General features: G+C 41.4%; 1 protein-coding gene across 1 annotated transcript in view; it reads left to right on the top strand.

Annotated features, from left to right (window-relative positions):
- LOC143817284 (putative N-acetylated-alpha-linked acidic dipeptidase) overlaps window positions 1-25,888 on the top strand; it is a 93,917-nt gene that overhangs the window by 44,004 nt on the left and 24,025 nt on the right. The window contains exons 4-11 of the mRNA XM_077298553.1: window positions 8,603-8,704; window positions 13,983-14,108; window positions 17,099-17,285; window positions 18,825-18,918; window positions 19,430-19,528; window positions 19,910-19,995; window positions 22,788-22,907; window positions 24,014-24,096. Of these exons, the coding sequence (XP_077154668.1) occupies window positions 8,603-8,704; window positions 13,983-14,108; window positions 17,099-17,285; window positions 18,825-18,918; window positions 19,430-19,528; window positions 19,910-19,995; window positions 22,788-22,907; window positions 24,014-24,096 (897 nt within the window). The remainder of the gene's footprint in view (window positions 1-8,602; window positions 8,705-13,982; window positions 14,109-17,098; window positions 17,286-18,824; window positions 18,919-19,429; window positions 19,529-19,909; window positions 19,996-22,787; window positions 22,908-24,013; window positions 24,097-25,888) is intronic.

Genomic DNA, 25,888 nt, shown 5'->3' with positions numbered 1-25,888 from the left:
TCGGGAGATATTCAATAACAAATTATGTGATCCATTTTCTTCTATTAGCCCTTCTGAAAAATAAGAACTTGGGGCTAAACCAACATTTTTTTTCTTGTAAAAATTTAATTATTTTTTCCTCACCGCTCAGTGGTATAAAATGTTGTCACACCTGTGGTATCAATATGCTCACTGCACTTCTAAATGAATTGATTGAAGGGTGTAGTTTGTAACATGGGGTCATGTATGGGGGATTCTGCTGCTCTGGCACCTCAGGATTTTTGCTAATGTGACATGGCACCCTTAAACTATTCCAGCAAAGTCTGAACTCCAATATGGCTTTTCTTCCGTTCTGAGCTTAGCACTGCGCTTGAAAAGTAGTTTTCCCCCACATGTGAGGTTTCAGTGTACTCAGGAGAAATTACACAACAAATTGAGTGGAACATTTTCTCCTGTTACCCTTGTGAAAATGAACAATTTGGGGCTAAAGCAACTTTTTTTTCCTTTTCTTTTTCTTCAAGGTCTAAAAAGCCTTCTTTCCTTTCCAAGCACTGTCATTCCCCCAAAGTTTGTCTATACTTATGGGGAACCAGCATGCTCAGGATAAATTACACAACAAATTGTACAGTTCATTTTACCTGTTATCCTTGAAAAATGCAAAATTTGTGGCTAAATGAACATTTTGGTGGGAAAAATGAAAAATCTTAATTTTTTTCTTCTACATTGCTTTAATTCCTGTGAAGCACCTGAAGTATTAATAACCTTCTTGAATGTGGTCTTGAGCACTTTGAGTTTTTAGAATGGTGTCACTTTTGGGTATTTTCTGTCTCATAGGCCCCTCTATAAAAGTCACTTCAAATGTGATGTAGTCTCTAAAAAAAAATTAAAAATTTGGTTGGAAAAATGAGAAATTGCTGACTTTTAACCCCTATAACTTCCTTACAAAATAAAGATGTTTCAAAAATTATGCAGATTTAAAGTAGACATGTGGTAAATGTTATTTATTAACTATGATGTTCAGCATTTAAGGACGTCAAAATTTAAAGTTTGAAAATTGCAAAATTTTCTCAAAAATTCTGATATGTTAACAAATAAACACAAAAAATATTGGCCTAAATTTACCGCTAACATAAAGTATAATGTGTCACGGAAAAACATTCTCATAATCAGTGGGAAATGTTGAAGCGTTATTACCCCATAAAGTGACACTGGTCAGAATTGTAACATTTGGCCAGGTCAGGAAAGTGGAAGCATGCTGGGGGGCTGAAGAGGTTAATGACTGTGTTTTCACCTATTTATAAAATGATGATCATCATCACCGGTTTGGTATAAGTGTTTTCTCATAAATGTGACTATAATCCTATATTTGTGCTAAGAAGAACTGATGTAAGAAAAGGGCGGTCACCAAATACTGATTTGATTTAAATTTAGACTTATTTTTTTATTTAACAAAATGCAAAGTAAATGAATAAAATAACACCTTTTTACATTTTTATATATTTTTCACACACCTACCTAAAACCTTTGCACACTACTGTATTTTTTACATTTTGGATTTTTTTTTTTACATATATAATCTCACGCTCTTTATTATTAAAAATAAATACTAAGTAATCTCTCAATTTTCACAGTGAATACTTGCGCTTTTTTAGACTCGTACTTCCTGTTCTTTTAAGAAGAGTTTTTATCAGTATCATTATCATCAGAGGCAGGACTGCAAAGACTGATAACACCTCTACTGTATATACAGTAGATAACACAGGATCCACCATACACAATAAGTGATGTCACAGCTCACCTCCTCCTCCTCCTCCTGTACAATGACTGATAACACCTCTATATACAGTAGATAACACAGGATCCACCATTCACAATAGGTGATGTCACAGCTCACTTCCTCCTCCTGTACAATGACTGATAACACCTCTATATACAGTAGATAACACAGGATCCACCATTCACAATAGAAGATATCACAGCTCACCTCCCCCTCCTCCTGTACAATGACTGATAACACCTCTATATACAGTAGATAACACAGGATCCACCATTCACAATAGGTGATGTCACAGCTCACTTCCTCCTCCTGTACAATGACTGATAACACCTCTATATACAGTAGATAACACAGGATCCACCATTCACAATAGGTGATGTCACAGCTCACCTCCTCCTCCTGTTCAATGACTGATAACACCTCTATGTACAGTAGATAACACATGATCCACCATTCACAATAGGTGATGTCACAGCTCACCTCCTCCTCCTGTACAATGACTGATAACACCTCTATATACAGTAGATAACACAGGATCCACCATTCACAATAGGTGATGTCACAGCTCACCTCCTCTTCCTCCTGTACAATGACTGATAACACCTCTATATACAGTAGATAACACAGGATCCACCATTCACAATAGGTGATGTCACAGCTCACCTCCTCCTCCTGTACAATGACTGATAACACCTCTATATACAGTAGATAACACAGGATCCACCATTCACAATAGGTGATATCACAGCTCACCTCATCCTCCTTCTGTACAATGACTGATGACACCTCTATATTCACACGATTCTCAATTTTCAGCGGGGTCCCTAATCGCTGCTGCGTGTCAGACACAGCGAGATCGTGTGGATATCGCTGGAACGTCACGGATCGTGCCGTCGTAGCGACCAAAGTGCCACTGTGTAGACGGTACCTTAAGTGAGAAAACAAATCCAGAAAATCACCTTATCTGATTTCGCAAGATTTATTTTGCAAATTATTGTGGAAAAGAAGTATTTGGTCACCTAAAAACATGCAAGACTTCTGGCTCTCACAGACCTGTAACTTCTTCTTTAAGAGGCTCCTCTGTCCTCCACTCATTACCTGTAGTAATGGCTCCTGTTTGAACTTGTATAAAAGACACCTGTCCACAACCTCAGTCACACTCCAAACTCCACTATGGTGAAAATCAAAGAGCTGTCGAAGGACACAAGAAACAAAATTGTAGCCCTGCACCAGGCTGGGAAGACTGAATCTGCAATAGGCAAGCAGCTTGGTGTGATGAAATCAACTGTGGGAGCAATAATAAGAAAATGGAAGACATACAACTGATAAACTCCCTCGATCTGGGGATCCACACAAGATCTCACCCCATGGGATCAAAATGATCACAAGAACGGTGCACAAAAATCCCAGAACCACACAGGGACCTAATGAATGACCTGCATAAAGCTGGGACCACCGTAACAAAGGCTACCATCAGTAACAAACTACCCTGCCAGGGACTCAGATCCTGCAGTGCCAGGCGTGTCCCCCTGTTTAAGCTAGTACTTGTCCGGGCCCATCTGAAGTTTGCTAGAGAGCATTTGGATTATCCAGAAGAGTATTGGGAGAATGTCATATGGTCTGATGAAACCAAAGTAGAACTGTTTGGTAGAAACAAAACTTATCGTGTTTAGAGGAGACAGAATGCTGAGTTCCTTCCAAAGAACACCATACCTACTGTGAAGCATGGAGGTGGCAACATCATGCATTGGGCTGTTTCTCTGCAAAGGGACAAGGACGACTGATCCGTATACATGAAAGAATGAATGGGGCCATGTATCGTGAGATTTTGAGTGCAAACCTCCTTTCATCAGCAAGGGCATTGAAGATAAAACGTAGATGTGTTTTTCAGCATGATAATGATCCCAAGCACACAGCAAGGGCAATGAAGGAGTGGCTTCGTAAGAAGCATATGAAGGTCCTGGAGTGGCCTAGCCAGTCTTCAGATCTCAACCCCATAGAATACCTGTGGAGAGAGTTTAAAGTCCGAGTTGCCCAGTGACAGGCCCAAAACATCACTGCTCTAGAGGAGATCTGCATGGAGGAATGGGCCAACATACCACCAACAGTGTGCGCCAACCTTGTGAAGACTTACAGAAAACGTTTGACCTCTGTCATTGCCAACAAAGGATATATAGCAAAATATTGAGACAAACTTTTGTTAATGACCAAATACTTATTTTCCACCATAATTTGCAAAATAAATCTTCCCAAATCAGACAAGGTGATTTTCTGGATTTGTTTTCTCATTTTGACTCTCATAGTTGAGGTCTACCTATGATGTCGATTACAGGCCTCTCATCTTTTTAAGTGGGAGAACTTGTACAATTGGTGCCTGAATACATACTTGTTTTCTCCACTGTACTTGTCCCTCAATCCTGGATGTTGAAATCTTTGTGCGTGAATTGTAACCTCCCATATTCCAGACCAGGATGTGAATCGTTAACCATTCTATGTTAATTTCCCCCACTGATGTCATTTTTTTTCCATCGACCTTCTGAAATGTGACTTTCCCAATTAATCACCGCAGAGATGAAGGCAGCAGATACATTCAGCCTCTTTGATGAATAGCGTCTGGCCATGATCTAAAGCGTGTTCTTTTCTTTTTTTCGTTCCCCTAACCGGTTCTATGAAACATTCAGACAGTGGCTCTGTCGTTCATTAGGATTCCTCTCATATAGGAGCGGAATACAATGCGGGACAATGGCTCATCATTGTGCTGGGAGGTAGCCAAGGTGCTCGTCAACTGGTTCTGCGCTTTTAGAAAATGCAGAAGACGGTCTACACTCTTAAAGTAAAGAGACTGAGCTTTGTCCCATCTATCCCACCAATATATATAATGTATATGATAGAGGAAGACCATGGATCAGAGAAGTGGGATTAAGACATGGGTGGTCCAGGTAAAAGGGATCAACATAAAAACACTCCGTGTGTTTATTATATCAGTATAAACTCTACGGAATTTTGGTGGAAAATTTTAGACTTTATAATATGATATAATATACACAGAAAGTTGAATATAAGCAAATGTCTATGACCCCTCGGAGTCATTCTACATCTTCAATCCTCGATTATAAATCCTATTATGAACTTATAGTGGATGAATTACCGTAAGTGATACTGGCATAAAGTCTACTCGCTTTCTCACACATAATGATCCATGGATTTCTGTGGAGTCCAAACCATATATTTGTGGGTCTCTGGGAAACAGAGAAACTAATAAGTAATGTATGCACCCAATAACTGCACCAGCAGAATAGTGAGTGCAGCTCTGGAGCATAATACAGGATGTAACTCAGGATCAGTAATGTAATGTATGTACACAGTGACTGCACCAGCAGAACAGTGAGTGCAGCTCTGGAGTATAATACAGGATGTAACTCAGGATCAGTAATGTAATGTATGTACACAGTGACTGCACCAGCAGAATAGTGAGTGCAGCTCTGGGGTATAATACAGGATGTAACTCAGGATCAGTAATGTAATGTATGTACGCAGTGACTGCACCAGCAGAACAGTGAGTGCAGCTCTGGAGTATAATACAGGATGTAACTCAGGATCAGTAATGTAATGTATGTACACAGTGACTGCACCAGCAGAATAGTGAGTGCAGCTCTAGGGTATTATACAGGATGTAACTCAGGATCAGTAATGTAATGTATGTACACAGTGACTGCACCAGCAGAATAGTGAGTGCAGCTCTGGGGTATAATACAGGATGTAACTCAGGATCAGTAATGTAATGTATGTACACACTGACTGCACCAGCAGAATAGTGAGTGCAGCTCTGGAGTATAATACAGGATATAACTCAGGATCAGTAATGTAATGTATGTACACAGTGACTGCACCAGCAGAATAGTGAGTGCAGCTCTAGGGTATTATACAGGATGTAACTCAGGATCAGTAATGTAATGTATGTACACAGTGACTGCACCAGCAGAATAGTGAGTGCAGCTCTGGGGTATAATACAGGATGTAACTCAGGATCAGTAATGTAATGTATGTACACACTGACTGCACCAGCAGAATAGTGAGTGCAGCTCTGGAGTATAATACAGGATATAACTCAGGATCAGTAATGTAATGTATGTACACAGTGACTGCACCAGCATAATAGTGTTGCAACTCTGGAGTATAATACAGGATGTAACTCAGGATCAGTAATGTAATATATGTACACAGTGACTGCACCAGCAGAATAGTGAGTGCAGCTCTGGAGTATAATAAAGGATGTAACTCAGGATCAGTAATGTAATATATGTACACAGTGACTACACCAGAAGAATAGTGAGAGCAGCTCTGGAGTATAATACAGGATGTAACTCAGGATCAGTAATGTAATGTATGTACACAGTGACTGCACCAGCAGAATAGTGAGCGCAGCTTTGGGGTATAACACAGGATGTAACTCAGGATCAGTAATGTAATGTATGTACACAGTGACTGCACCAGCAGAATAGTGAGTGCAGCTCTGGGGTATGATACAGGATGTAACTCAGGATCAGTAATGTAATGTATGTACACAGTGACTGCACCAGTAGAATAGTGAGTGTAGCTCTGGAGCATAATACAGGATGTAACTCAGGATCAGTACAGGATCAGTAATGTAATGTATGTACACAGTGACTGCACCAGCAGAATAGTGAGTGCAGCTCTGGGGTATAATACAGAATGTAACTCAGGATCAGTAATGTAATGTATGTACACAGTGACTGCACCAGCAGAATAGTGAGTGCAGCTCCTGGGTATAATACAGGATGTAACTCAGGATCAGTAATGTAATGTATGTACACAGTGACTTCACCAGCAGAATAGTGAGTGCAGCTCTGGGGTATAATACAGGATGTAACTCAGGATCAGTAATGTAATGTATGTACACAGTGACTTCACCAGCAGAATAGTGAGTGCAGCTCTGGGGTATAATACAGGATGTAACTCAGGATCAGTAATGTAATGTATGTACGCAGTGACTGCACCAGCAGAATAGTGAGTGCAGCTCTGGGGTATAATACAGGATGTAACTCAGGATCAGTAATGTAATATATGTACACAGTGACTGAACCAGCAGAATAGTGAGTGCAGCTCTGGAGTATAATACAGGATGTAACTCAGGATCAGTAATGTAATGTATGTACACAATGACTGCACCAGCAGAATAGTGAGTGCAGCTCTGGAGTATAATACAGGATATAACTCCGGATCAGTAATGTAATGTATGTACACAGTGACTGCACCAGCAGAATAGTCAGTGCAGCTTTGGGGTATAACACAGGATGTAACTCAGGATCAGTAATGTAATGTATGTACACAGTGACTGCACCAGCAGAATAGTGAGTGCAGCTCTGGGGTATAATACAGGATGTAACTCAGGATCAGTAATGTATGTACACAGTGACTGCACCAGCAGAATAGTGAGTGCAGCTCTGGAGTATAATACAGGATGTAACTCAGGATCAGTAATGTAATATATGTACACAGTGACTGCACCAGCAGAATAGTGAGTTCAGCTCTGGAGTATAATAAAGGATGTAACTCAGGATCAGTAATGTAATATATGTACACAGTGACTACACCAGAAGAATAGTGAGAGCAGCTCTGGAGTATAATACACGATGTAACTCAGGATCAGTAATGTAATGTATGTAAACAGTGACTGCTCCAGCAGAATAGTGAGTGCAGCTTTGGGGTATAACACAGGATGTAACTCAGGATCAGTAATGTAATGTATGTACACCGTGACTGCACCATCAGAATAGTGAGTGTAGCTCTGGAGCATAATACAGGATGTAACTCAGGATCAGTACAGGATCAGTAATGTAATGTATGTACACAGTGACTGCACCAGCAGAATAGTGAGTGCAGCTCTGGGGTATAATACAGAATGTAACTCAGGATCAGTAATGTATGTACACAGTGACTGCACCAGCAGAATAGTGAGTGCAGCTCTGGAGTATAATACAGGATGTAACTCAGGATCAGTAATGTAATATATGTACACAGTGACTGCAGCTCTGGGGTATAATACAGGATGTAACTCAGGATCAGTAATGTAATGTATGTACACAGTGACGGCACCAGCAGAATAGTGAGTGCAGCTCTGGAGTATAATGCAGGATGTTACTCAGGATCAGTAATGTAATGTATGTACACAGTGACTGCACCAGCAGAATAGTGAGTGCAGCTCTGGGGTATAATACAGGATGTTACTCAGGATCAGTAATGTAATGTATGTACACAGTGACTGCACCAGCAGAATCGTGAGTGCAGCTCTGGAGTATAATGCAGGATGTTACTCAGGATCAGTAATGTAATGTATGTACACAGTGACTGCACCAGCAGAATAGTGAGTGCAGCTCTGGACTATAATACAGGATGTAACTCAGGATCAGTAATGTATGTACTCAGTGACTCAACTTTTTTGGTAGATTTTATGTCATCTTTATGAGGGTGAACTGATGCTCCTGTTTTGGGATACTTCCAATACCTATAGTTAAGGTTGCCTCCCTTTTCACCAAGTACCTGCTGTTAATTAAAAGGGTCATGGTTTTAGTGGTGTGTCTTAACACAGAGCATGATTTTTACACTTTAATCTGGGAATAATTTTTATTGTCATAAATTCCACCGAAAAATATTGTCCAGGTTCCCAGAGAAATCTTACATACAAATTGGCAGTATCTTGACTGTACATGTAATGTCTTCCTATACATTAAGCCAGGAAACAACCCTCCCTATAGTGTTATAACTTATATTACTTTTGTGTGATAAGTTTCACATTTTATATTTATCTGCTTGACTCTTTTCTAGTTATTCAACACGTCTCTATTTGAGCCCACTCCACCGGGATATGAAAATGTGACAGATGTTGTCCCCCCATATAATGCATACTCCGCAGCTGGGACACCAGAGGTAAGCAGCAATGACATCTAATGGGTAGTTGAGATGTGAAGCCGCACGGACAAATGAGTTTTTTAAATTAAGGAGATGCAGAACGGCCACTGGAGGAGCAAACGGAAATCACTGGATCCCATGAAGGAAAAGTTAAAATCCATAAGGAAGTGGAAGAGACTCAGCGATGATAAACTGGTTGTGCAGAGCAGAGTTGCACAACAATATGGCACAGTTGACTTCATGATAGAGTAGAGTTGCATTACTCACAAAGTCGAATGCAGAACTGGCAGCAAAATGGCAGAATATCTAGTGGTATAACAGAAATGGCAGAGAGCTGGGTTTGTCACAGAGTCCAAAGCACATCTGGCCAGTATAATGGAATTCCTGAGTGATATAGCAGAACTGGGTTTGTTAATTAATTCTAGGAATCCAGGAACAATGAAGCCCATGGTAGTAACATGGATGATAATTACCTGGATACTCAGGCGATGTGCTGACATCTGAGAAATCCTATTATTCCTGGGAGCGTGACCTCGCAGGAATGCGCATGGTTGCAATGGCAACCTGGTGTGCAGAAGAGCAGAGGGATCTGTAGAAAATCAAATGAGGATGTAGAGCCTGGCACTGGATCCAGTAGCAGTAGATAACATTCTATTTAAGAATGCCAGAAAATGGCAAGTGCTATAATTGGATGTTAGATGCTGTAAGTTTTCTGATTCTTAAAGGCAGTATGAGTCTCTAAATCCTTAGCCATCAATCCCTTAGATAACTGTATGATTGTTGTACTCACATGCCAGGCGTCCTCAGACAGTGCCAACTCAGTCCAGGAGAAACAGAATTGATATTCTCTGAAATCATGTATTAAGTACAATGCAGCAGGTGGAACGAGTAATCCCATACAGAGAAGTATACATATGAATCCAAAGATGGCTACAGCAAACTGATAATAAAGCGCAAGAGCTAACATACATCAACTATAGAAGGGAAGAAGGGTCACACTTCAAAATGCAGAGCTTCTCCCTAGCAACAGCAGAATTAAATGCATAACACAGAAAATACACAACAAGTCGTTCCCATTCATGGGACACAACAGTAAGCCTCACATATATCGTTTATAACTAGTGTTGAGCATTCCGATACTGAGTTCCGATTCTTTTAAGGTATCGGATACCGGAATCGGAAGTTCCAATAGTGCAATGATGCACTATAATGGAGTGTGGGCGGAGACTGCGTGTCTGTGTGTGCGGGCGGGGTCTATGCAGGCCTGCCAGGGGTCTGTACAGGCCTGCCGGGGGTCTGTGCTGGCCTGCCGGGGGTCTGTGCTGGCCTGCCGGGGATCTGCGCGGGCCTGCTGGGGGTCGGTGCGGGCTGCCGGAGGTCTGTACAGGCTGCCGGGGGTCTGTGCGGGTTGCTGGGGGTCTGTGCGGGCCTGCCGGGGGTCTATGCGGGCCTGCCGGGGGTCTGTGCGGGCCTGCCGGGGGTCTGTGCGGGCCTGTCGGGGGTCTGATCGGCCTGTCGGGGGTCTGTGCGGCCTGTCGGGGGTCTGTACGGGCCTCTCGGGGGTCTGTGTGGCCTGCCGGGGGTCTGTGCGGGTGTGCAGGCATCGTCTGATGGGACTACAAGTCCCATCGGGCTATGCCTGCTACAATGGCAGTGATTGACACATTAGCCAACGATGGGATAGTAGTAGTCCCATCATCCGGCTAATGTGTTGAATGTAAAAAAAAAATACATACATACTACATACATACTACATACATACATACATACAACATACTACGTACATACTACATACATGCATACAACATACTACATACATAGTACACACATACATACATACAACATACCAAATACATACAACATACATACAACATACTATATACTACATACATACATACATACAACATACTACATACATACTACATACATACATGCAACATACATACAACATACTACATACATACTACATACATACAACATACTACATACATACATGCTACATACATACTGCATATATACTACATACATGCTACATGCATACTACATACATGCAATATACTACATACATACTACATACATACCTTCTATGTACATACTACATACTGCATACATACTGCATACATACATACTACATACAATACATTCATACATTACATACAATACATACATATAGACATACAGTACATATAACATAGAGTACATACTCACTATTACTTGTCATTTTGATCCCTGAAGCCAGTGTCATCTGTAAAAAATATGAAAATAACAAACACTATACTCCCTGTTCCGCAGAAATCCACGAGTGTCCCACGACGATCTCCCATGGAGAACAGCAGCATCAGCTGATGCGACCGCCCTCTAGGGGCTCCAGGAATACAATGACGGGAGGAAGGTATCCTTCCACACTGTATTCCTCCGCCGCTGTAAAAAAATAGTCCCTAATCTCACTTTTGGCATTGCTGTGAGAAATTTTCCCATGCAGCAATTGCCATAAAGTGAGACTTTGAACTCTAGTAACCTCTCAGTGATGCACTGCAGGAGCCATTGTCTCCTGTCAGTGTGTCACTGAAGGTCCTATAGAGCAGTGACATCACCCGATGTCACTGTTCTATAGGGGAGATCGTCGTGGGACACTCATTATTAATTGGACTTTTTCAAAGTCTCACTTTATGGCAATTGCTGCGCGGTCGCATCAGCTGATGCTGCCGTTCTCCACGGGAGATCATCGTGGGACACTCGTGGATTTCTGTGGATCAGGGAGTATAGTGTTTGCTTGTTATTTTCATATTTTTTTACAGATGACACTGGCTTCGGGGATCAAAATGACAAGTGATGGTGAGTATGTAATCTGTTATATGTACTGTATGTCTATATGTATGTAATGTATGAATGTATTGTATGTAGTATGTATGTTGTATGTATGTTGTATGTATGTAGTATGTATGTAGTATGTATTTATGTATGTATATAGTATGTATGTAGCATGTTGTATGTATGTAGTATGTATGTAGTATGTTGTATGTATGTAGTATGCATGTAGTATGTATGTATGTTGTATGTATGTATGTTGTATGTAGTATGTTGTATGTATGTAGTATGTATGTTTTGGTTTTTTTTTGTTTTTTTTAACATTCAACACATTAGCCGGATGATGGGACTACTACTGTCCCATCATTGGCTAATGTGTCAATTACTGCCATTGTAGCAGGCATAGCCCGATGGGACTTGTAGTTCCATCGGACAATGCCTGCACACCCGTATAGACCCCCGGCAGGCCGCACAGATCCCCGGCAGGCCGCACAGACCCCTGAGAGGCCCGTACAGACCCCCGGCAGGCCGCACAGACCCCTGGCAGGCCGCACAGACCCCTGGCAGGCCGCACAGACCCCCGAGAGGCCCATACAGACCCCCGGCAGGCCGCACAGACCCCGGAGAGGCCCGTACAGACTCCCGGCAGGCCCGCACAGACCCCCCATGGTCCCACACAGACACGCAGTCTCCGCCCACGCACCGCTCACACTCTTCCCCCTCCAGAACAGGAAGGACAAGGAAAGAAAGGGCTTATTTTCATTCCGATATTTGTGTCCCAATGACTTGCATTGGTTTCCGGTATCGGTATCGGCAATATCCGATATTTTTGGGATATCGGCTGATCCAATCCGATCCCGATATTTCCGAATATCGGAAGGTATCGCTCAACACTATATATAACCTGATGTTCCTGAATCCTAATACAGCATCTGTAACAAAACCAACCTAATATTGGTGTCTCCTATTAGCTCCTCTGGCACCAAGGCCTGGCTGTAGCCAATAACCTTAAACCCCATATACTGTACCTACCCCCAGTGCACAAAAAAGTGATCATGTGGTAATCAAATAGTTTCCCATGATAGTGTTGGAAAGCTGTGGCTTTTCTTGCTTAATATTGAACACTAAGGATCACGATTCATCATTTGCGTTTATTTAAGTAACTTTCCTGGTTATTAGTCTCCTCACTCTGACATGCCAAGCTTGGCTTATCACTCTCCACAAGGAAAAAGGTTACGGTACCTTTATAGAACCCAGTCTTAAGCCTCTCACCTAGCAAAATCAGATCTCATACTATGCACTGATGAGGGGCAACACCCTGAAACACCGTGTCTGCAAATTGAGATTCTGGTTTGGCTTTTATCCTAAGTCCTATGGCAAGGCTGATTAAAGGGTCGATATGGACTTTTAGGATCGCTACTTCCAATAGGTGGCGCTACAGTTCTCTGAAGAGGCAATTTACATATTTAATTTCCCAGAGGATCATGTGTGGCTCATAAGTCTCCTCACTCTGACATGCCAGGCTTGGCTTGTCACTCTCCACAAGGAGAAAACTTGCCCCTTAAATCCCACCTTTTTTGCAACAAAGTCTTCAAAATGGTGCACGTGGTTCATGAATTTTCCCAAAAATCATAAATTCTCGTTTTTTTTTATTTTATTAACCTGTGTTGTGACTTTTTTTCAGCATAAAAAGTTGCATGTTCTGTTTAAAATGTCACAAAATTTGTGCAAAAATTTCAAACGTACAAAAAAAATCGCTCCTGGGGGTAAACCGGGGGCACATCTGTGCTAAAATGTAGGGACTTTTTAAAAAGTCGCAATTGATGAATAAGATGAAAACATCTGGACACCCCAAACTTAGCCCAAAATAGTGAACATCATAAAACAGGGAAACCCTTAGAAAAATATTGAAAAAATAAAAAATAAATAAAATGAAAATTAAAAACAAAAACTAGACAAAAAAAAGGTGAAAATGCAGTAATGAAACAGATAAGAAAAGCCAGCGCTGATTAGTTGCAGGGCTTGCGTGACGTAATAATGTCACGCAATCCCCGAGAGAGCCAGTGATGATGTGCTAGAACGGCACCGGCACAGGAGATGAGCAGAGGTGTTATTATTTCACTGAGGGTCACCTAGGAATTCATAAGGGGTGATGCAAGTAGTGGACGACTCCTTTAACCACAACATTTTAGTTTTAAAACCCCTTTAATATGTGTAAAAGAAAAAAAAAAGCAATCCATAATAATATTAACTGAAAAATCATTTATTCATTGTGCCGTTACCTTTTGCCACCAGATGGGATCACACCATGAAAAAGTTGAGCCACCTAGAGGTATATAATTAAAGGGAGTGTGCAAACAATATATAACCGTATACTTGGCTATTATCTATTATATATTAGTGTCTGCTGAACTGTATTGGAAGGATCCTAATCTATTGATGTATCTTCTATCCAGTCCTCCTGACGTCTTTATGTTTTATGTTGCAGGGAGAACTTGTATATGTAAATTATGGGCGTACAGAAGACTTTTTCTATCTTGACCGGGTTTTGAACATTAAAGTCCAGGGGAAGATTGCTGTTGCAAGATATGGAAAAATCTTTAGAGGCAATAAGGTATGAAACCATTTATAGCTTTTATCTTCCTAATATACTAATGAATAGTGTTGAGCGATACCGTCCGATACTTGAAAGTATCGGTATCGGATAGTATCGGCCGAAAAGTATCGGATATCGCCGATACCTGATACCAATACAAGTCAATGGGACACCAAGTATCGGAAGGTATCCTGATGGTTCCCAGGGTCTGAAGGAGAGGAAACTCCCCTTCAAGCCCTGGGATCCATATTAATGTGTAAAATAAAGAATGAAAATAAAAAATATTGATATACTCACCTCTCCGACGCGTCCTGGTTGTAACCGCCAACCTCCGTTCATAAGAATGAGCGCTTGAAAGACCTTAGATGACGTCGCGGCTTGTGATTGGTCGCGTTGCGGTCATGTGACCGCTCCGAGACCAATCACAGGCCGCGACGTCATCTAAGGTCTTTCAAGCGTCATATTGTAAGGTGCAAAGACAAGCTAGTAAATATGGCAGCAATCAAGGATGACATAAAATGAGTTTAAGGTGCAGTGGTTAAAGTGCAAGCATGCTACTGAGGGTTTGCAATAGTCTGCCAGACATGAAGGAGGAAGCAAATCAGCTAAGTTCAGAGGGTATACATGACCTGGTTAGCAGGGAGCATCCCGACGTACGTTTCGCGTTAGCTTCTTCTGATGGGGATGTAGTATTACATACAGTTAGGTCCATATATATTTGGACAGAGACAACATTTTTCTCATTTTGGTTATAGACATTACCACAATGAATTTTAAACGATTCAGATGCAGTTGAAGTTCAGACTTTCAGCTTTCATTTGAGGGTATCCACATTAAAATTGGATGAAGGGTTTAGGAGTTTCAGCTCCTTAACATGTGCCACCCTGTTTTTAAAGGGACCAAAAGTAATTGGACAGATTCAATAATTTTAAATAAAATGTTCATTTTTAGTACTTGGTTGAAAACCCTTTGTTGGCAATGACTGCCTGAAGTCTTGAACTCATGGACATCACCAGACGCTGTGTTTCCTCCTTTTTGATGCTCTGCCAGGCCTTCACTGCGGTGGTTTTCAGTTGCTGTTTGTTTGTGGGCCTTTCTGTCTGAAGTTTAGTCTTTAACAAGTGAAATGCTGCTCAATTGGGTTGAGATCAGGTGACTGACTTGGCCATTCAAGAATATTCCACTTCTTTGCTTTAATAAACTCCTGGGTTGCTTTGGCTTTATGTTTTGGGTCATTGTCTATCTGTGGTATGAAACGACGACCAATCAGTTTGGCTGCATTTGGCTGGATCTGAGCACACAGTATGGCTCGGAATACCTCAGAATTCATTTGGCTGCTTCTGTCCTGTGTCACATCATCAATAAACACTAGTGACCCAGTGCCACTGGCAGCCATGCATGCCCAAGCCATCACACTGCCTCCGCCGGGTTTTACAGATGATGTGGTATGCTTTGGACCGTGAGCTGGACCACGCCTTCCCCATACTTTTCTCTTTCCATCATTCTGGTAGAGGTTGATCTTGGTTTCATCTGTCCAAAGTATGTTCTTCCAGAACTGTGCTGGCTTTTTTAGATGTTTTTTAGCCTTTTTATTCTTGATGCTTATGAGTGGCTTGCACCGTGCAGTGAACCCTCTGTATTTACTTTCATGCAGTCTTCTCTTTATGGTAGATTTGGATATTGATACGCCGACCTCCTGGAGAGTGTTGGTCACTTGGTTGGCTGTTGTGAAGGGGTTTCTCTTCACCATGGAGATTATTCTGCGATCATCCACCACTGTTGTCTTCCGTGGGCGCCCAGGTCTTTTTGCATTGATGAGTTCACCAGTGCTTTCTTTCTTTCTCAGGATGCACCAAACTGTTGATTTTGCCACTCCTAATATTGTAGCAATTTCTCGGATGGGTTTTCTCTGTTTTCACAGCTTAAGGATGGCTTGTTTCACCTTCATGGAGAGCACTTTTGACCGCATGTTTACTTCATAGGAAAACCTTCCAAATGCAAGTACCACACCTCAAATCAACTCCAGGCCTTTTATCTGCTTAGTTGAGAATGACATAACGAAGGGATTGCCCACACCTGTCCATGAAATAGCCTTGGAGTCAATTGTCCAATTACTTTTGGTCCCTTTAAAAAACAGGGTGGCACATGTTCAGGAGCTGAAACTCCTAAACTCTTCATCCAATTTTAATGTGGATACCCTCAAATGAAAGCTAAAAGTCTGAACTTCAACTGCATCTGAATTGTTTTGTTTAAAATTAAATTGTGGTAATGTCTATAACCAAAATGAGAAAAATGTTGTCTCTGTCCAAATATATATGGACCTAACTGTATTTACTAGCTTGTCTTTGCACCTTACAATATGGTTTTGTCTCTGCAAGTTTTCTAAAGCATGTGTTGCACTGATATTGAACATCATTTAGCACTATGCACTTTAATGCTATTTATTGTCTTTAGAGATAGCAAGCAATCTTATATGTAGTGAGGAGCCACAAAGAATTTTTCATAGAGCCATAAGCTATATGGGCATCTAAATAGAGCTGTATGGAAAACTCTTTTCCTTATTTATGTGTCTATGCTTTATGAATGTTATATTGAATACCAAATTTGGTTGACATATGAGTCCAAAAGCACTGTGTGCAAAGTGAAATATATTGAATTATATAACATTGATTAACCCTCAAGAAAGCTTTGCTTTATATATAAGGTAGCCCTTTTTGAGGAACCCTAGAAAAAAAAATTTTCTTTATATACTCTGGATATTTATCCATTTTTTGAATGTTTATGGCATGGTTATATTATGTCCTGTGTTCTCAGGTCCATATGTGTGTATTCAGCCACTGAATCTTTTTAAACAGTTGTGTGTCAATATTTGTTAAATAAAAACTTTTTTTGAATTTTTACTTGGCATACGCTTCAGTTTATTTGTAGGTGGTAGGTTTTGAAGACATAGTGTTGTTTGGATAGGGTAAACTTTGGTGATTTGGTGATATTTATTCTTGATACTCAAGGTTCGAAATGCAGAAGAAGCAGGAGCCAAGGGAATTATTCTGTACTCCGATCCGGCTGATTACTGCGCTCCAGGGGTTGAGCCCTATCCTGATGGCTGGAACCTGCCAGGCGGTGGTGCCCAACGTGGTAATGTGCTGAACCTTAATGGAGCAGGGGATCCTCTAACACCAGGTTATCCAGCAAAAGGTATGTTCTAGATTCTATTACTGTTCTTCAGCTTAGATCACGTCTATTTATTTTCAGTAAATCCATCATCTTTTGGTTTGTGGTCATTTTCGTTGGTGGCTACCAACCAAGATGTGACCTGAGGAAGAACATGTCGATTGGAGCTTACCAACCAATATGTGACCTGAGGAAGAACATGTGTCAGTTGGAGGTTACCAATCAAGATGGGACCTGAGCAAAAATGTGTCAATTGGAGATTAACAACCAAGATTGGACCTGAGGAAGAACATGTCAATTGGAGGTTACAAACCAAGATGGGACCTAAGGATGAACATGACAATTGGAGGTTACTATCCAAGATGGGACCTGAGGAAGAACAACATGTGTCAATTGGAGATTACCAACCAAGATGTGACCTGAGAAATAACATATGTCAATTGGAGGTTACCAACCAAGATGGGACCTGATGAGAAGAATATGTGTCATTTGGAGGTTATCAACCAACATGTGAACTGAAGAAGAACATGTGTGATCTAAAGAGCAAATTCACTTATAACTGCTCTGGTCTATTACACCTAAAGATTTAAGGTTGTCCTAGCAGGACAGTTCTGCAGTATGAGTCTTTGAGAGCAAAACTCTTATCTTCTGAAAGGGGCAAAAATGGTAATAAAATGTCATTAAATTAGTTATGCTTCTGACTAATTTTCGGCTACAAGGTTTGGTCCCAGGAGTTGGTAGGTCATCTTTGGTTGTGTCGGACACAGGGCAGCATTTTCCTGGTCGGCTTGTGAACAATGCTGTATGTAAAGAGGCTGGCTGTTGCTTATTGCCGTAGCTAATGCGGACCCCTTCTGTGTCACAACCAATGTTTGTATATCGAAGCAGGGTTCTCGTTACTAATCAAATACCGATCTGGAAGCCCCCTTTATGTACAGCTTTGGTAACATACCGACAAAGGAAATACTGTTCTGTATCGGACACAGACTGGAAAAGGACTTACATGGCCTGGACCTTATAGCTGAACATCAGCGAACCTTCCAAACTGGAACTATATTGGTAAGTTCCTAATACTAATTTATGAACATTTAAGTACCGTACTATTTTTTTTTCTTTTAAGAAGGAAAGCCCCTTTAACTCAAGAGCATGTCTTCAGAACATATGGTCCATTATCTTCAATGGGTACCATGATCCCTACAATGCTCCTCTTTTCAATACCAGTTGATTTAGTGGTTGTGGTCCCAGTACAACAATGATCATCAACACTCCCAAAAACCAGAGCGCTTGCCTTAGATAATTTTAGGTCCATCCTAACTTTCCATCTCCAGGTAATGTATCTTCATCTACTGGATCCACCATCAGATGTTCCTTGGTGGTTTTCCATGCGTTACTGCTCACATTCAGAATCCTTCATGTCCTCCATTGCCAAGTTGGACTTGGCTTTAAGCTTCATCCAATATGGAAGGGTCCTGAGTATCTCGTGATTAAAGCCTTGTTTTCCGCTACTGTATTGTGTGCTGGTGTCCAATGTCATATTAGGTAACGGTGCTGATGTTTTGGCAGAATACACCTACAGGTCGGATGTAAAAGATGGTGTAGGACTTCCTAAAATCCCAGTCCATCCTATCGGTTATAAAGATGCTGAGGTCTTATTACGGTGAGTATCGCTATTAGTATTCGCTTCATTAGATAGTAAATTAAAGGGATGCAAAAAAAAAATATATATAATAAAAAAAAATTGTGTAGTAGGATTTTATTTTTTCCTTTTATTCTGCAAGGCCGATTTGAAAAAGCTATTACCTTCCTGTATAATTTTATGCTTATGCTTTGGATTTTATACATTTTAATAATAGGTTCTTGTTAATATTTACATTACTTGATTTCTGTCCAAGTGGTGTATCTCCTTTTTTGGTTTCTCCCATGGCGTCTGTGATTCCATGCAGATCCCTCGTGGTTTACGAAATTCCAATGTGAAAATTTTAACTTTAGTGTAAAACCTTCAAAAGAACAGCTTTCTGTGCCGAATGATCACTTAATATATATTTCCAGTGCTAAGAGCTCCAAATCCCCTATATAGAAATACAGCTCATGATAAAATTCTCTCTTCCTGAAGTTACCACTAGAGGGAGCTCACTGTGCGGTTATAATAATTGTGTTATAATTTGCAGTCATATAGGAGGAGCCTCAGCCCCAAACAGCACTTGGAAGGGAAATCTAAATGTGTCTTATAACATCGGACCTGGATTCTCTGGAAGCTTTGCGACCCAGTAAGTGACTAGTTTTCTACTGACTGATCTGTCGTTGTCATGGGACTTACATATTGATGACCTGTCCTTAGCATAGGTCATCAATGTCACATGGGCATGGGACCATTTCCTTATCAACTGATTGAAGGTGCCAAACAGCATTGGAGGGAGCACAGCTAGTGGACGTAAATGGTACTGCAAGTTGTCTCCTAATCACTTTCATGGGAGAGAACCAGCAGTACCTTTCACGGCCACTACACAATGTATGGCGCTGTGACATTTAGAAGTGCAACCCTTTCAATCAGTTGATCAGTGGGATTGCTGAGACTCAGAAACCCACTGATCTTAATAGATGACCTATCCTAAGTTCCTGAATATCCTGCTTCCATTTTTTTCTTTCAGGAAGGTAAAATTGCACATCCATTCCTACAACGAGATAAGGAGAATTTACAATGTCATAGGAACCATCAAAGGCGCGGTGGAGCCAGGTGCCCGTGTACTATTGTGATACTTGTATAATATAGTCAATTGTCAGAGATTTTGTCTGAGCTCAACGGTGATCTCCTGACCACAGGGTTGAGGGTCACTATTCTGCGGTGCCCCAGGGTCCTGGTCATCGCAGTAGTGTCGCTTTCCTCCCAGGGAGAGTGATGCTACGTTCAGAGGCAAGGAAGGATAACTTCATCCAGGTATCACAAACAGGCAACACATTCATACTCCAGGCCACCAGGGGGAGCTTCTGATCCTATTTATTAGGTGACTCCATATATATATATATATATATATATATATATATATATATATATATATATATATATATATATATATATATATATATATATATATATATATATATATATATATATATAATATATATATATATTATATATATATATATATATTATATATATATATATATATCTGGTAGTCTGTAGGGAAAGTTAGTTCCAGACATCTGTCTGAGGAGGACAGAGGGTCCACGGAGCTGTGCATGCCCTCAGAGCTGCAGCTCCCAGAAAGAGACATTTTGAAGGCAGAATTGTATTGCAGCGAGCGTGAAGGAAGGCAAAGCAAAGGAGAGGATACCAGAAGGGGATCAGCCCCGAGCAGGCTGCCTCCTTCTGAGGCGCAGAACACCAGTAACACTGAGGTAGTAAGGACCTCTACGCCTTACTTCAGAGACCGGCAGGACAGCTAATTGCAGGTTACCTGTCCGCACCTACACCCAGGAGGCATGGTGACACCCCACAGAGCCGGGTTATCTAAGAGACCCTATAAACAGGCTCAAGTCACCAGTCATACGGGTTTTGTCCTCTCCTATACGGGAGAGAGAGAGAGAAACACCACATCTGTGAGGACCTTATTTGAAGCTTATGCAGTAAGGGACTACACCACTACAGCGCAAGGGAAGGTTATTGATTTCCACCTGGACAAGGGGACTCTGGACTTGCCTCCGAACCAGCCGGACTCTGCCTGCCGTGTGATCTGGTGCTCTGGACTGTGGATGCTGAATTCTTCAGTAAAGGTAAAGAGACTGCAACCTTGTGTCCTCATTTTTCTCTGCGCCTCTCACCATACCACCATCTACAGACTGGGAAGCCCTGGGGACATACTTCACCTGTGGGAAGGTATACCATCTAGCTGCCATAACATCACCCCAGCAGACCCCTTAAAGCGTCGGTCGCCCTGACCGAATACCACAGGTGGCGTCACGAACATAAACCTTATCCCTTTAAACACCTTTCCCTTTTATATGGAAGTCCCTGGGCCACAGACCGGGTCAGCCACCGTGACATCCCCCTGTGAACCGCAGGACCCGGTACCGAGTACCCTCTTGCCCTGACGGGGCGCTCCAAACTAAGCCAGGAAGTATGTGTACATTGATGCAAATGGTGATATAGAAGTATTTCTGTATAATGTCACACAATGATAAGAACAGGTTGCTTGGGAAGGAAGAGAAGTGACAGCGGCACAGCCTATGATTTGCAGACCAGTGGTTAAGAAGTTAGATCATAGTTTTCGACTCTCCTGGAGGAGACTTTCGGAAAATTAGCCACTTTTTCAGAAAGTCTCCTTATCTCCCAGTTGTTGCACAAACCTCCTGCAAGACCATGTTCCTCCAACACTTCTTTGCTTGAAGCTCAGATACTGGGCCATCACATTCAGCCCAGATGCACATTCAGGGGGCAGTAATGTTTGGGAACTGTCACACAGGGGAGTTGGTATGAGAAGAATGCGCATAAACGTTTGCTAGTACAAATATGTTAATATTCAACTTTCATATATCTCTTCTTGGAGTTTTCCTGCAACGCAAACCCATCAGAGGAGTTTTTCTTCACACATCTGCGTGTCATGGTCCATCATTCATAGGCCGGTCGTGGATCTTCCGACTTGAGCTCCATAGCTTCATAGACATAAATGAGGCAATCAAGTTCTGGTCAGGAGATCCGCAGCTAGTTTGTGTATCATGGTCCGTACTTGAACCGCAACACGCAGACTTGTTTCTGTCCAATAGCCATCTGTGCATAATCTAGTTACCAACATAGATGTTGGCTATTTTGGAAAGGTTTAACTCTGCCCTTTAAGGGAACTGAACATTTGTGGATGGGGTTTGTCGAAATACCCACTCTTTTTCAATCCGGTACATCCTCAACTTTGCCAGGATTGTTTTTGAAAAATTGGAACGATCTCTGCAAACTTGTGGTTTGCTGATCACGCCTACTCTTCCTTTATTGTTGTCCCACTTGGAACAGTTAACCTTACTTTACATCCCATTCAAGAAAAAGTGGTCACAATTAAAGCCATGACTGACCAGGAGAGATTCACTTTGAAAAAACTTGCCGGCTCTCCTTAAAACATCCAGCTGGCTCCTGGAATAAGGAGAAACCTTCGGGATTATTTGGCAAACCTACAAGGAGCTACCTAAAACCTCCTTGAAATCAGTCCTGGCATCCGATTGCACATTTAGGGTGCAGATGATGGGGTGTGAATAAGGAGGGGTCAAGATAAATGGTACTCGCCAGACCTTTGATGTACCGCAATCAGTCACCTTCCGAAAGACCATCCATGAAAGTTGGCAAGTATAATATTGCCTGTCAGCATGAAAACTGCCGATTTTCACAGGAATCTGTCTTAAAAAAAATATTCCCATGAGATTACAGTGAAGGGACATGAAAGGTCTGATGACAGGTTCTCGGGGATGATGGTGGTATCAATTTTAGGCCGCGATGTTCTGCAATGCACCGTGCTATATTATTAAACAGGCCAATGTCCTTCTTAGACAGATATGTCATCCTTGGGGGCCACAGGGATTCCTGGGTGTTTGGAGGCCTGGACCCACAAAGTGGAGCTGCCGTGGTGAATGAAATTGTCAGAAGTGCCGGAAAATTGAAAAGACAAGGTAAGATCTTGTACGATGAGAAACAATAGTTTGGAAATGTCCATTGACTATTACGATGGAGCATTGTGGGCATGACCTGGGTCTGCAGAGATCATCGAGCAGGGAGGAGGGAAGGGATGACCTGTGACATTATCCATAGTCAAGGGTGTATCCTCTGTTATCTCCTGTATAGGTTTCACCTGTTGGTGTAGTCCTACTAATGATAATAATTAGACTGCTGAGAAGTGATCTCTGCAGAACAAAAAGTGTCAATCAATTATGAGAATTTTTTTTAAAGATGTGACTCTTTGATCCCCTTAACAATGTCTCTGGTATGTGGGTATGTTGGCTGTTGTTTTGTTTTTCTGTTTGATGGATGAGTTGTAATTTTCAATAGCACCATCTTCGGCTACCTAGACCTCGAGTATGAGGGTTAAACAGCAATTCTACACTTTTTCACATTTTATAGTATATTTTTCCTAATTTTGCATTAAAAATTCTAGACAAAAATCCCTTGTTTTTTGTGCCACATTCTGATTTTTTATTTAGGTTTATATGTAGATTTGTATGGTTTTAGTTAAATTTTCATGAGATTCTAACATTGTTAATCTTATTTTTTTTTTCAAATTTGTGTCCATTTTTTGAATAATATATATTCGACTTGACCATGTGATCCTATAGTATTCTATTACAATAATAATATGTTTCTATACATGGCAGACCTGGAGTGCAGAGATAAGGTTCCGACTGTTATTGGAACCCACGGGAACACCTTAAGCATATTGCTGGGGGAGCGTGAGGTGTCCAAAGGAGTCTTCTCCCTCAGTCTAACCCAGTGTTCCCCAACTCCAGCCTTCAACAGCCCCCAACAGGTCATATTTTCAGGATTTACTTAGTATAGCACAGGTGAGATCTGCTCACCTGCACAAGCAATAATTCCACCACCTGGGAAATCCTGAAAACCTGACCTGTTGGCGGCTCTTGAGGACTGGAGTTGGAGAACACAGGTCTAACCGCTTAGATGCTACGGTCGATAGTAATCAAGGTATCTAAGGGGTTGCACACAGACTGGATCAGAGTCAGTCATAGAGGACAACACTCAATCCCTTACATATTGTTCCTTTTAGGTTGGAGACCGAGGAGGACGATTATTTTTGCCAGTTGGGATGCCGAAGAGTTTGGACTTTTAGGCTCCACAGAGTGGGCTGAGGTAATGGATCTGTAATTTTTGTTTCCTTTATACTAGATTGAGCAACTGAGGGAAGTTAATTTGTGATCTATAAAGTAAATTTTAGCTTCAGTAGTAAAATGTATTTGCCCAATAAGTCTACAACATGGCTGCATCCAAGGGTCCATAAACCATGGAGACAAACCATGCGGCTCTAATGTGTAAAGATCATTAACATAGCATTTTACTGAGACAAATCTCCAGAACCCCTGCATAACTGTATAGCTTTTGAAGTTTTTTCACCCTATGGCGACACTGTGACTCTAGTCATACAACATGGATTTTGCATTGTAATAATGTCATGTCGCAAAAACACCTACGCACATGTTGAATTTCTGGTCGCAAGCCGCACATGATTCACGCAATCGCTGTCTTATATGATCTTTTATAATGGTTTATGCTGATTTTTTAAAATTTTTTTTTTTGCTTTAGAATAGCCGCCGGCAGAAAGCGGCTGATAAATCAGGCAAATGGTTATAGTTGCACAACTTGAATGAGACTCGCTGTCACACGGCCAATGATTGAGAATGTGATGAGGCAGTCATGAGAAGTCGACTTTGCCAGCATAGACTTCAATTAGAGTCGTGTGCGGCTGAAACTCGCTCGTAAAATGTCTCTGCGGGCTTTAATTTGGACGTTGCAGATCCTGAATCCCATACGACTGGCCGCCAAATCACTCCATGAAATAGTTGTGCAAAAGAAAGTCATTGATAAGTCTTGCACATTTTTTTTAGCCATGTGAGCAAAGTAGACAAATATCATTTAGCACTAAAGAGAAACTGTCAACAGGGTTTTGCTATTTAATCCAAAATCAGCACTATGTAGGAGCAGAGAGCCCGATTCCAGCAATGTATCACTTACTGGACTTTTTGGTGCCGTTTTAATAGAATCCCTGTTTTCTCTCCTAGCAGTTTCTAGTAGTGCTCGGAATGCTGAGCTCTGCATAACCCCGCCCATCTCCCTGATTGGCAGTTTCTTGTGTACACTGTCAGCATGCTGCGAATCAGTGGTGGGGGCTGGGTTATGCAGATTAGCTGGACTGACTAGCATGAGACACCTAGTCCTCTACTGATAATCTCCTGCTGAAAAAAATCACTGATAGTATTGAAACTACAGGAAGCTGCAAAGAAAATAACACAGCCATGGAATCGGGCTCTCTGCCCATAAATTACACGACTCTCAGATTAAATAAAACCAAGGAAATGAGCCAAAGTATAAATTGGTATAAGTGTAATCTGTAGGTGCACATTCACACTGTGGCTATTTAACAGTCAAAACACAAGAAAGATATATATATCCCATAGTAATCAAATAGTAATAGTACATGTAAGTAACAGTACTTGGTTATCGCTATTTTGATCAAAAAAGCATAAAAGCCATCCCACTGCGACAAGGTGCACCCATTGTGGTTGTCCTATCCTATCTCTTGTATTTAAACCTCACCTCGTGCCAGCTAAGTGCCCTATGTTATTTACATGTATCATTACTATTTACTTACTATGGAGTACATGTAAATTGCCCCTTCAGAGAGGAAGAGGACTTGAACTCTATAGCGCCACCTGTTGAAAGCCACGATCTTACAAGTCACTATTGACCCTTTAACAGGCTTTAAAAGGAGACTTTTGGGATATGAGCCAAAACAGAATGTCAAATTGCTGGCACGGTGTTTCGGGGGTATTGTCCCTCGTCAGTGCAAAGTGTGAGATCTCATATGGCAGGGTGAGAGGCTCAGTTTGCTACATTTTGTTTTTGGGTTTTTCTTTAGCAAAAAACC

This window comes from Ranitomeya variabilis, chromosome 3, assembly GCF_051348905.1.
Source record: "Ranitomeya variabilis isolate aRanVar5 chromosome 3, aRanVar5.hap1, whole genome shotgun sequence".
NCBI lineage: Eukaryota > Metazoa > Chordata > Amphibia > Anura > Dendrobatidae > Ranitomeya > Ranitomeya variabilis.
The sequence above is the reverse complement of the archived record's forward strand: the minus strand, read 5'-3'. Positions and strand labels throughout refer to the sequence as shown.